At 39.2% G+C, this 13670-nt stretch overlaps 1 protein-coding gene across 4 annotated transcripts in view; it reads left to right on the top strand.

Moving 5' to 3' along the window:
- Nucleotides 1-13670, top strand: part of ADAM22 (ADAM metallopeptidase domain 22) — a 73199-nt gene that overhangs the window by 48522 nt on the left and 11007 nt on the right. For 2 of the 4 annotated variants that reach the window (XM_018075756.1, XM_018075754.1), the window contains 3 exons: nt 5853-5953; nt 6520-6586; nt 9384-9494. The exons of 1 other annotated variant lie outside the window; for it this stretch is intronic. In XM_018075756.1, the coding sequence (XP_017931245.1) occupies nt 5853-5953; nt 6520-6586; nt 9384-9494 (279 nt within the window). Of the gene's footprint in view, nt 1-2843; nt 2952-5852; nt 5954-6519; nt 6587-9383; nt 9495-13670 lie in introns of all 4 variants that reach the window. One more of the 4 variants, XM_025895411.1, reaches the window with a different exon arrangement.

Raw genomic sequence — 13670 nt, 5'->3', positions numbered from 1 at the left:
AGTAATGGAATGTATCTTAGAAAGCTCTGAAAATAGCTTTTCTCTTGTTCATTTATGCTATAAAGAAAATATAGTGATGAATTATCATATTTTAAATAATATTTCCTTGAATATATGAAAGTGGTATTCTATTAATAAATTGCTTGAAATCCTGATTTCACTGGACTCAGTAGCAAAAATAATTTTTACTTCTGCAATAGACTATTTTATTTAGTAAAACAGGAGAATATTTCCAATAAGAGACTGAAAATTGGCTATTAGAGATGAAAGTATTCTTGGGAGGCTAAGAATTGAATAATTAATATTAGTATGATGTTCAGGAGCCTTTTGAGACAAATTCATTATTGGAGCTTCTCTGCAGTTAAAAATACAATGCAGTTAACTTGCTGTGTGAATGAAGAGCCCATTCTTTCCCGTCACCCTGTTCGGTTGATGTTGTAGCTAAAGCATGGTACTGTCCTCAGCACAGGGCTGAGCTTTCATCATTTCAAGCTTGTGCCAAAACCCAAACTGCTCCAAGTGACTTGTGTTTGGCCCCTAGAAGACCACCTCCCTTTGATCAGTCATCTGCCTGGCAGATGGGTCTTTGGGGAAGGAGTTGGCTCCCTCCTCTCCCAGTCCACCAAAGATAAGAGGGTTTCTCAAATTCCCCTGTTTTCTGCCTGTACCATTGCCTCCTGGTCCAAGCTGCTGCTTTATTTGTTGCTGCTACCCGTTGTGCTTGCTCTCCATTTCTCCTTGTGTAGCACTTTCTCTGCTAGACTCAAAATACTCGTGAAAGCAGAAAAGCACTGCCAAGTGCTGGTTGTGTGCTACAAGGTCAGATTGGTGAAAGGTGCAGTAACAGGAAAAGGGCAAAGCTATTGAAATCAAGCCTTATGCAGATGTTGGTGGGTAGGAAATGCCACCCGGCACTAGGATGGCAGAATTTAAGGGTTTGGTGCTGCTTAGCGGTGTGTGATATATCTCTTAGTGCAGACTAACATGGCCATCAGGTCACTACTGTGGGTGTTTCAGTATTGGCTGACGACAGAACAGAGACCACCCCATGCATGTTTGCCTTGGAATATTAGAGAACTTAACTTTTTCGGATATCCATATCTCCAGAAATTAGTTTATGGCCAGAGAGCTGTGAGTATGCAGTCAGTCTGCAGCTGTGTCTGTGGGAATGGGCAGAGTGGAAACTGGTATAAACTGAGGCTTCTGAAGGTAATGGAGGGCTCCGTTGCTTTAAAGATGATGGAGATATTTAGTAACTAAATCTCCTTCATGCTGAAAATGAAGTTCTCTAGGCTGACTTCTAAATAAAATAATTTTGGAATTTTGGATGAGTGCAAGGAGTGCTCCATAAATGGAAAAAAAAGACATCCACCAGATTGTCCAGGCTGTCCCTTTTTTTTTTTAAATTATTTACGATTACTCCTTAAATGAAGATGAAAACAAGCTATTATTATATTTTTGAGCATTGCATAAGGGATGATACGTGGTAGCACTGAGCAACTGAAGCAAGTAAACTGAAAGTAGCAAGAAGAGCCAATTAGCAAGGATTCTGCCAGCTGGGATAGTGTGGCTGTAAAGGGCACAGCTACATGGGAGAAGTTATTTCTGATGGAGTAGCAAGAGAGCAGTTTGCTAGAGGAACCCTGGGGAGCAGAGCTGCCCACACTGAGTCGACTCTGAACACACGCATGTATTAGCTGAAAAATGGGATGAGAAATGAAGCTTGAAAGGTGTTAGAAGATGGAGTGTGGAAGTACTGCATTATACTAATGATTTATGTGCCATGTAGTTATATACTTTAAATATTTTAGTAACATTAGAAATTCAGATATTCCGTGAAGAGATCCCAGTTCAGATCTGTAGTTGGACACAATCTGAATGTAAATCAACCCAATAAATGTGCATCTTAATAGGGGCAGACTGAAACAAAAAGACCTTGGAGAGTACAAGGCTGAATAGATGCTTAAGTTGATGATGCAATGAAATAGCCAACTTTCAGAGTAGCTACTTGTACTTGGGAGGATTTTTCAACCTGATGGAACTATAACCGGAATATTTGTATGGCAGGTTTTTTCGGCTGGTGATGAATTCACCATCTACAAAAACGTTGTATAACTTGATTAGAACTTTCTAATCCATAGATAGTTTTATGCACCATAATGGAGCCTCTTGTACTGGAAAAGAATAGCCTATTATCAGATATGTGTGACATTATTTTTGTGTGTCTTGGCAGATTGAGTCTACTGTGGTAATCAGGAGTAGGTGAGAATCTCTGACACTGGTGTTAGTTCCCCTGCACAAGAAATCAGTTAAAAAAACTGGAGATTTTTATCCTCCTGAGGTTTAAACAACTCAACAGGTTGCTATTCTTGAATTCAATAATCATCACAAAAGTTAAATGGAAAGCATCTATCTCGGAAGGAAAAAAGCATTCACTTTTCCTGAATTCCTTTTTGATGCAGGCATGTATTCAGCTCAGGCTCTGTACTGGTGCTGCACCTGGGGGTGTTTTTTTGCGACCGGCGTGATGAGCCATTTGAAATGTCTGAACTGGTTATCCAGTGTCTCAATAAACACAAACTGTTCACTTTGAAAGTTGTGATCAGGGTTTACCTGTGAAATTCTCCTTGTTTTCGCTTACCAAAACCACATAACCACTTAACAGAAGCGTGTGGGAGTTTTCTCTCAGATGGTTGAATTATGTATTAGTAGCCTTATTATGTGTGATTAACGGATTTCCTCGCTATCCTTACCTCTTTCTTTTAAACTAATGTTCATGCATGTTTGTGTGCGTGCTAGTTCCTGTCATGTTTTCTGACTCTACAATGTTTATTATACTTTAGACAAATACCCCAGGGAGATTATGTAAAAAAGCCGGGAGAGGCCGACTCTTTTTATAGCGACATGCCTCCTGGAGTCAGCACAAACTCTGCATCTAGTTCTAAGAAGAGGTCTGCTTTTCTGTCGCATTTTCAGATTTCTACCTGTTCCATCACCCATTATTCCATTAGTCAGAACATTTCATTGTTTTGCAGCAGGTTTGATTCTTTCTTCTTTCTTTGTGGAATGTTTGAAAAAGCATCCTTTTTGCTTTGATTACTGATTTTTCTCCTATATCCTAAGCTACTAATTATTATGATTAGGCTAGAATAAAAACATTTTGCATTGTAAACAAACTTTGGTTTAATCAAATTTTCATCATCTTCCTGCTTGAGAATTGTTTTCAAGTAGACTGTAAAAATAATTGCTGGCTGAAAAAAAAATTAAATAAAAAATCCACAACTTTTTAAATCATGGTCATGTAATCAAAGGAAAGGAACACTGTCTTGCTTCAGTAACGGTTATAAACATAAAATGTTAAATATAAATGTTATTTTTATATCTTTATTTGTCAGTGTCATTAATTCACTGTGTTGACCTAGACTTCTGCTGTCTCTTATTAAAGATGATAGTGCTTGCATTTTATTCCACTTACTAGACTAGTATACTAAATGGTCACCAAGCATTATCTTAGAAAATAATTCTACAAAGACTTTCTGTAGTTTTCAGTTTGCTATCATGAGAGAATTAGATTTTGTCCTTGATCCGATTTCACTAATTCTGTTATTGTTCCAGGTGATTAAAACCCCCAACATTTTAAAATGGAAAATTCATTGAAAAGCATTGAGAGTCATTGGTATTTGCTAAGGTCATGGTGCTTACCATCCCTCTGCAGTTAGAGATCCTTTAATTATGAAAATCTCCAGCTAGCACTGTAAAACAGTTTGTGAGAAGCACTGTGTCCTAGGAGGGATTGACCGTCCTGAACTACTTCATAGGAAAACTGCAATTCTCAATTCTTGTCTCACTAAGCAGTCTATAACTGTGCAGTTCATGAAACCGTTTTCTATGCTGTTATTTCAATGAAAGTAAAGAGAAATGTATGGAAGGGACACATTTGCTATTTTGGCGTAGCTGCTTGATTCTATTGCAACTTCATTCAGTTTGTTCTAATGAATATGTTATTAGGAAAACTTTAGTAGTGATTAATTAATGATTTCTAATTTTTAAATTCGTTTTTTTAGATGTGTGGGTGGATACATTATTGTTTTTTTCAGGAAGCAAACATTAATCTTAAATGATTCAGTGTTTTTGTTGGAGAATTTTTTTTCGTTTGGATGAAATTTTGCAAAAAGTCTTGGGAAAGCAAATTTTCATAGCTTTGTGTATTAGGTTCAAATACCAGTTAAGAAAAAAATTCTTTTAAAATGAATGTAATTTAATCTGTTTCTTCTTTCATTCAGTATCTGTGTTTCTTTTCATACTTCATTTATTTCATATGTCTCTGTTTATTATTTGTTCCAAAAAGCTAATGGATTCTAAGGTCTGTCTGTACTAGAGAGTTTTGTTGTTCCCCACCACCAGTTCAGGTATGTTGTGCCACTGTCAAGTCTGGAAAAGTAAGTCTGACAAATATTCCATTAACATTGTGATACAGCTGACATAGTCCTTCCATTTTAATGCCCAGAGTGCTATTTCCTACCTTCTGAGCTGATTTTGATTTGCTCTGTGTGCTGGTATGGATGGCATCTCCTGGGAGATGTTAGAGTAGCTGGGCCATTGGGTGCCTGGACTTCTCCGTGCTGGAAAGCACTTTGAAATATTATTTGGATTCAGGGGGTTTTCAAGGATTAAGACATAACTTTATGATAACTCTTGCTGTTATGAAAGAGCAAACACCAAAACCAGTATATAGCAAGATATTCCTGAACCTGAAAATAGACTGTGAGGGGGAGAAAATGTTTAAAAATCTGTCAGTGGATCTGTTGGTTCTCAGACCTTTCATGCTATAATTAAGTTTCAATTAATGAAACCCTGAGTGTACTTCACTGTGGCTGTGATTAGCCTGTTTTTTTGGAAACTGAAGAGCATCTCTCAGATGCCTGCCCTCCAAGGAAAACAGAGATTGAAAAATGCAAGAGTATCCAGACTTAAAAACTGCAGAAAGAGGTCCTTTAAGCAAAACTTCTGTGTAATAAGTAAGCCATCTACTATGAATTTTTCAACTTCCTCTTCTCTTTTGGAAATAATTGTAGATCTCATGGCAAACAGCTGAGCAGCAGCTCTAGTTCAACAAGAGGGAGCCTGTTGCAAAACCACACAGGTTGGACATCACCAACACACATCTCTGGCTCTTAGAGGGAATACAAGAGGAAAGAAAAACCTCAGTTTGCACCAAGCACCTCGATATAAAGACAAAAATAGTCTTTGAGTTTAGCATTAGAAGAATACACTGCAGCAATTGACTAATAAAATATTATAAAAATTCAAAATTATCAAAAATGAGGCAGAGTTACCTCTCCCCTGGCACTACCAGCTCTGGGTGGGAAGATACTTATCACGGACTCCTGAGCCCCTGAGACTGATAGCAGTGGGGTGAGGTAAGCTGTCCAGGCTTTCCTGCAGCAGGACAAGGAGGGAGTGAGCAGGCTGCAGGTGGGATGTGCTTGGCTGCAAGATAAAAAAACCTTGAGGTGAGCAGAGTTGGAAGAGCATTTTCCATCTAGGAGCTGGGGCAGAACTGCAAATCCAAAGGAAATTTGGTGCATGCTGGTGTTTGTGCATTCCACAGACAACAAGTGAGAAAGCACTGCTGAAACCTGACTCTTGAACATGGGCACACCGGACCACTGCAGAGACAACTGCAAAGTGTAACTGCAGGGTTTAATCAGAAATCCTGGAGGCTCTGCTAGTGCAGACAGACCTTAGGCTGTGTTTTGTCACTAGCCTCGGGAATGTGACTGAACCACTGAGTTAACATGATGTGAGACAATACCCTTAACAATAACCGCATCTGAGCCCTCCTATTCCAGGTCAAATGGATTATCTCATTCCTGGAGTGAAAGGATCCCAGACACAAAACATATTTCAGACATTTGTGAAAATGGGAGGCCTAGGAGTAATTCTTGGCAAGGTAAGTGTGAACCACTGTGCTGACCACAGTGGAAACCAGCCTATGGACCATTGCTGCTCTGCTGGAAGTTTAGCTGATCTTACGACAGCAGCATGACTCCTTAAAATTGTGCTGATTGTTATTAACCTGGACTTAGGATTTAACAGCACCCTACACAAGTGCCTTTTTTTGCACAGTGCTTTGTCACATAGAAATGACATTTAATTTCTCCCACTCCTCCAGTATAAGCTAACATGAAGAAGAGAAGGAAGTCTATTCACTCTTGCCAGCTTCCGTGATTTTATCAGGCAGTGTTTAGTGTTTTTCTTGAAGTGTAGTGATTTTGTCAAATGAAAGTTGAAATTAAGGAGTTTTTTGCTCTGCACAGTTGCGGCAAAAAGTAGAGAAAGCTCACCTAAGAGTCTGAGGTAAATCAAGAGGGACTGACCTGTGACATTTAAATGGTTAAAGCTATTGAGGTAACAACTCTTTTGCTATGGATGCAAAAAGAATATACAGTTTGGCATGGGATGCAGGTGAGTTTCAAGTTGTTTTACTGTCTGTCTTTATCCTTTGATTTCTTTCAGGTAATATAGGAGGAAACAGAAAGAAAGTCAGAGGCAAAAGATTTAGGCCACGGTCTAATTCAACTGAGTAAGTCTGAACTTACAAAAGCAAAGCCAAAAAGTACAGTTTTCATATTTGTGTTTTGTAGATGGAGATTAAGAGTACTGAAAAGTAGACAGTTGCATTTTGCTCTGTGGCCCATTCTTATTGCTGACTGCTAATCTGGTAAATGGTTTGGCTAATGTATTTTGACATCTTTTTATTTATTCTTTAAAAATTAACTATGAATTTTCTTTTTTATGTAGGCTTCCTCACAGTCGTTCCTATAGCAATTCCCAGTGATGGTGGCAGCCTGCACCATCACTGCAGGCTTTTGTCTACAGTAAACTGCCATTGCTGAGTGTATCCTGGTTCAATACTGAGTTTCTGATAACCTATTTCCTACCCTTTTCTTCACCTTGGGTTGGGCCATTGCAGAGTTAGATATGTGTATCTCTGTGCACCTTCCTGGAGGTTTTAGGAGAGGCATCTGTCTTCTTTGAGAGTAGCTTGAAGTTTGTCCTTGTAAGCCTGAAACAGCCAGTCTGGAGCAAGCCCTGCAATAAGTGGGTAATTAAAGTCCTTACCAAGCGACTGACCCCCAAGCTTTTCCATTATGGCTTAGAGCTGCTTGCTTATTGATTTATTGGTTACATTAACTGAAGAGCCCATGTGTGCAGTGCTCCCCAAAAGGAAAGAGCCTTTCTAATGTACTTAAGCCTGCTGGTTCAGGCCCCTTTTGTGAATGAATGGTGAATGGCTGGAAGCATAAACTCTGGGCTTGGCAAGTCCTGGCCTGCTCTTACGGCACTTACACCACATAGGAGTGGCCCCTTCTTTGACCATGTTGGCAATGACACTGCCCTTCCCCATGTCTTGAGTACTAACTTTGCACCTCTATGGGCAAATGGGCTTGATACCAACCCTGCTGGAAACTAATAATGCTAACTTCTCTCTGGGCCCCACTTTCTCTGGTTTGAGGAGCTTGAGTTTGTTCTGAAACTTTTCTTTCACCTGCAGTGCACTGTCTTGAGGTGAGTAGGTTCAGAAAGGTTCGTAGAGAAGACCCTGTGTTACAAGATACAGAAATAATACTTTGATGCATATTGCAATTATAACATTGCATGGTCAAAATGGCAACATGGAACCAGAAATTTTAGCCCTTGGAGGAGTTTATCTATCAAGAGTCCCTGTGCTCTTGGTCTTTGTGCTGATAAACTCTTTCTGAAATATTATTTTGCTTGTTTTCTTTTCTCCTTGCATGAGAGTTTGATAAAATGAAAATTAGTCTGACCAAACTGCCAAGAACACAAATGAGATATGCTCTGAGAACTTTGGAGCACTAAATAAGTGGGCAGACAGAGATATTGTGAGTTGGAAATATTTTGCCATGTAAATTTTTTTCTCTTTTAAAGGTGCCCTTGATTTTCCACCTAATTCTCTGCTTTCCTTCTTGATGCTTGTTATGGTCCCTCAGCCCAGCAGCAGCCCTTTTGCTAGAGAGAGGAGGCTTGTACTTCCCAATGGCCATGCAGCAGCCTGCTGGGGATGAAGTACAGTGTGTGTGTTCCTGGGAGAGACCTGCCAGGCAGGAAAACACTCTTTCTCCTGATGGGGTCTATCCTGGACTGCACTCACATGGCTTGTCCGAGTCTCCTTGGCAGACCTGTCACCACTCAGAGAGAGAGCTCCCACTGAATGATCCACATGCTGTGCCAGTTCAGTAGGAAATGGAGAGAGTTGCCAAGGGCACATGGTGGCTCTGGTTAGAGGGGTAGCTTCCTGTGCAAGCAGAGAAAATTGACTGAAAATGATATAACTGTGGCCAGCATTTACTCATTTAAGGAAAAAAAAAGCAATGCCAGCTGCTTTGAGGATGCCTCAGAATACATGGAGGCTTTTCCCAGACATATGTACCTTCCTACCTTCTTTGGGAAATATAGAATAATACTGAAATCTGTTCTGAAGCAGTACTTGGTAAGTCCACCTGTGGGGCCCCTAGAAGTCCAATGAAGCATACTTGCTGAATGGAAGAAAAGGGATAACAGTGTTGGTCTCCTGTTATTAGTAGAGTGTAGTTAACCAGTAGAAAATTGGATTCATTTGTACCATACCTTGTGCAGAATTCAGTTTCTTTTTTTTTGCAGGTGCCCACTAGTGCAGTTACCTGCAAAAATATTTGGTGTATGCATAAGTCTGCAATAACCACACATATTATACACAGAGGTTTTTTTTTATATAGCCAAACATTAAAGAGATGTGTCATTAATCACAGAAGCAAAATTTCTTAAACACTGAGAAGGGTTTGAGGTCTGCAACCCTCACAAGCAGCACTGGTGGGAGGTTTGCAAGCATTTTGGGCAGCTCCTGAAAAAGGTACAGCTCACAAGTTTGCATCACCCTTGGACTAACATACATGAACAAGGCTTATGCTAAGTGTAGAACTCAGTGGAGACTACTAAAGGTATTTTGGGGCATTTTTAATTGTTTCTAGATGTTTTAAAATAAAATTAATGTTCTTTACTAAAGGCAGATGGTTCATTACACATGGAAGGAATGCCAACAGGCCAAATGCTTTTTCAGAAACATGGTTGATGAAGCAGCCTGATAAAAGAGTTCTCTACTAAAATCAATTAGAATTGTTCAGGAATTATAATGAGAGTTTTCTGAATAAGTTGATAGTTTAATTGGGAGCTTGTGTTAAAACAGGTTCCAGGGAACAGATAGCGATTCAGACCTTTGTTAATTTGCACGGCTTTTCCTATAAGCATTTGTCTTCCTCGTTGTTATAACTGATACGAACATCTTTGGTTTAGACTTTCTATTATATATTGTCTTTTTGCAGCCGGGTAACCCATGCATCTGAGCCTGGGCTTTCTCTCGCCCACCAAACCCCTGCCCAAGGCATAAGCTCAGGGGGTTCTGACCACCCCCAAACAGGGAGTCTGGATCACAGGTCAGTCTCACCCACCCCTGCATTCTGGGCTGCCATTTTATCCCGTGAAAAGTCCCTTCCCTCAGTATACAATAGTTTCACTGTGGCAAAACACCGTGACTGCTTGGAGGTGCTCCTGCTGATGCAGCGCTAGCTAACCTTCCTCCTCACCGGCCTGAGGAGTACGAGTACTCTTGAGCCCAGGTCTTTTGCCTTGTTGCATGTTGCGCTACAAGCCAAACTGAGCTGTCCGTCTAGCTGTAGGCTTATGTGTAAGGGCACCTTGTTTTAAAGCAGAATTTCTCACTGAAAGGAAATGCAGATTCTGTCCATTGCTAATGAACATGTGGCTGGAAAGATCAGCCTGAGAGCTTTCTAATGGTATCATGTAGTGGTCTGCAGTAACTCGAGTTTAACCTTTCTGTAACAGATGGATTGAGGTGGTGAATGGTGGTCTGTAATACACGCAGACCCAGGAAACCCTGCAACATGGTTGTGCAACAATTGCATGCTTTGATACCACATTACACTTTGTTTTCTAATACAGGAAGCCAGATTGGGAGTGTTTCATGGTTACCAAAAGACCCTTTCAAATGAAAAACTTGAAGTCAAAAGTATTGCAGCAAGTACAAGAAAATGTGCAATTGAAGTCAAAGCAGAAGTTCATTAGTTCTTGGCGATGCTGGCATCGGCCTGTTGCTTTGATTGTGGCTCATCTGTTTTGCTGCGCTACCACTTTTGACATTTCCTTTCTCTTAAGATCCCAAGCTGGAAAGCATAAAGCACTCCCGATTCCTGATAAATAAGCGAGCTGAGGAAGCTACTTAGAAGCACTTGTGGCTGAGGGCGAGTACTTTCTGAGAGCTGTGGCTGTGCTTGCGCAGGGCGGGGAGGAGATGTTCCAGAGCAAAAAAGGAGCAAAAGAAGTTGAAAAAGTGCTGCTGCTTTTGTTGTCAACATGGTTTGAAATATGGTGGGGGTTGAAAGACATGATTTGGCCTGATTTTATTCATCTGAGCAATCCCTTGTGAGGTCATTGGAGTAAATCTAACAAATAAGGGTGGCAAGAACTGGACCAGAAATATCAACAATAACTTAAAGAGGAATTTTCTTTCCCTTTTTCTTTGGTTATAATTTGTTTCCTATTTCACTGTGCTAGTCTCTGTTATATAAAGGTGGTGATCACAAATAATCATTTAACTGTTGCCATTCGTATATAAGAAGAATAAATTGTACCAGGCAGACTTCTGTTTCTGCATTGCCCTTTTTTCTTAACATGACAAGAGTGGGAGGAATTTGCTAATTTTGTTACTGGAGAAAATTTATTATAAAAAAATGTTCTTCTTCCCTAGTAACTTGCTGTCAGATAATTAAACATCTTTATTTCGTAATTTTTGTGTACCTAATTTGAGTATGCAGCTCAACCTTTTTTTCCTATAAAGTTTGGTTTTGATATCAAGATTGCTTCTGTAAAATGTGAGATAACTCTGCAGCCCACCTCCATTAAAGCTTCTTGTGATCCTACCAAATTAAATGAACATTGAAAAATCAGAGGGCTATTTGCATATAAGTGTAAAAATTGTCACTGTAGTGGCAAACAATTCAAGCCGTTTAACAAACTGAGGCTGAAATTCATTCCTGTAGAAAGGGTCAAGACAAAGATTCTGTGCTCATTTAGCAATTATCTTGCAATTTATTTTAGATGAGTGCAAAAGTGTGTCTTTAACAAGCAAACTGCATGATTGGAGCCAAAATGCCCCTTCATCCTTATTCTGAGATCATGAGGAGAGTTAAACCATGAGCTTAATGCTGGCCTTCTGCATAGGAGTGAATTTTACCCTTAAATAAATGGTGTATCCCAAAGAGTTTCCAGATTAATCAAACATATGAGTCTTGTTGTAGGTCAGATTTTCTCATGCAGTTGTACACGTTGCCTAGTCCTCACCCAACATTCATTCTGATTTATTTGCCATATTCACTTGCATTTTGGGGATGAAGACATCCTTGCTAAGCTTGTGCTGTGTGTTCTCAGATTTTCTATTCTTGTTCTTCTGCTTTCTCTGTTCCTTCCATTGCTTTCTGCAGGTATTTAAACCCATGGTTCAAAAGAGAATATAATGTAGCTAAGTGGGTAGAAGATGTGAATAAAAACACTGAAGGACCATACTTTAGGTATTTTGTAAATTAATTCTATAATTCTCATTTTTAAGAGCTGTTCCAGCATATACAAATATCTTGGGACTCCTACCTTGTATAAATCAATACAAGTTACTCTAGGTGCAAAGGGCCCCTCTTCTTTTGCTGCATTTTGATGTCTGTTTTTGGCTTCACGTGCAATTTACAGTTCTTTTTCTGAATGTTTTAATGAAGCCATTGAAAAGGGTGTGTGTAGTGCATGCGTTCCCACCATCATCTATAGCTTGTAGTAGCTTTTGCATCATTTTATGCCAAGTAGTGTTTTATGGGCATGAGACGTATTTATCACTAATAAAGTAGTATTAACTTAAATAGAATGTTAATTTACTGAAGCAAGTGGTTTCATAACACATTGACTCTACCCACTGTCTTATATAGTGCATACCAAAATTTAAATGAAAAAGAATAAAAAGCAGTAGTATTTTACCCTCAGACTACAATGAAATAATTTATATATTGTAATTGGAAAGCTAAATGTATGAGAATATACTCCGTGCTCTAATTATCAAACCGCTAATGAATCTGTTACAAGTGCGGTAGGGTTCAGTCAAAAATATCACTTGTTGTTGAAAGGGAAAAGTGTGTATTATTTTATACATTGCAAGTTGAAGAGAAGAAGCATGCATGAGGCTGGCCTCCCTGTTGGACATGAATCTGGAGACTGAGAACATTGCAGTAGATTCACAAAAGACACTATCCCACAGCCTAGACAGAACGACAGATCTCTGCATCAGCTGAAAAGATCAGCTAACGTAGGAGAAAATGGAAGGCAATTTAAGACAAATAACATAAAACATGAATGAAATCCAGAAAGCTCTAAGCTGACATATCAAAAATGAAACTGAAAGAATTATAGAAACACAAAGAAAAGAGAGTAACCAGCAAAATCTTTAGCCAAAAGATTGAAGGATGGTAAGAACAAGTAAATAGAATCTTAATAATTTTGCTACACAAGTAGACCTAATAATAATGCAAAAGGGCAGAAACATACACTAAATATGTCCAGTTGCATGTGGGAAAAAAATGTGATGGAGTTGTATCACAAGATACTAATGAAACTCTTTTTCCAATAGTAACAGTGGCGGACATCAAATATCAGGGTAGGAATTTAGTCATTTTTAGAACTAAAAATGTCCCAAACTCTTAAAAGACCATAAAATGGTTACTTTTTAAAACCATTTTTGTTTGCTTTCAGCACCTAGTAAATCACAGAGTAAGCCACAGAAAAGCTTTCCAGTGAATAGGGAAAATGAGTAAACTCAAACCTCTCAGTCCTGATCTTGGCCCTGAACAGGGAGTAAAGATCCCTGATGCAGGAATGCAAGGCTTACAGGAGATTGTGATTGTGCCCATCGGTATCAGCCACATCTCTGTGTTGGTGCTTGGACATTCAGGCAGGAAGTATTGTGAGTCTGGTCGTTTTAGCACTGAGATACAGGATCAGGTTCTGGTGTCCACAGTTCATCAAGCATGTTCTAGAACTGGGGAGATTTAAGCCCAGTGAAACCATAGAAAGGACTGCAGGGCCTCAAGCTGTTTGGTTTAATGGAGCAACTGAACACTTACCTGATCATGAAGTCCTCATAGCTGCATATGGAGCAAAATCTTTGTGGTGGGTCCTTAGATTAGCAAACTAATATTAATAATGACCAAAGGTCACTGGAATGTGAAATTAGGCAAACTCACAGGAGAAATGAGATGTGTTTTTATTAGCTAACCTTTTCATAAAAATGCCCTTTTGACCTCTGTTGTTCAGGCAAAGTCAAGAGTTGCCAACCATAACCTAATCCCATATTTGTCTTTCAGGATTTTTGTATTGGACACCCTGTGGTCACAATAAGCAAAGACATTGATGGAATATGAACGTAGCACTAGTTGAAAATAGGTTACTTTAAATGGTTTAGTTAAACAGGCTTAAAAGCTTGTGTGCACACTTATACTTTTGCTTTCATCTTTCAATATCAGTATATCACAATTTAGTAACTAGATTAAACTGATGAG

This window comes from Manacus vitellinus, unplaced genomic scaffold (assembly GCF_001715985.3).
Source record: "Manacus vitellinus isolate BGI_N305 unplaced genomic scaffold, ASM171598v3 scaffold_3_pilon, whole genome shotgun sequence".
Taxonomy (NCBI): Eukaryota; Metazoa; Chordata; class Aves; order Passeriformes; family Pipridae; genus Manacus; species Manacus vitellinus.
Note: the sequence above shows the minus strand (reverse complement) of the source record. Positions and strands in the feature narration are given on the sequence as shown.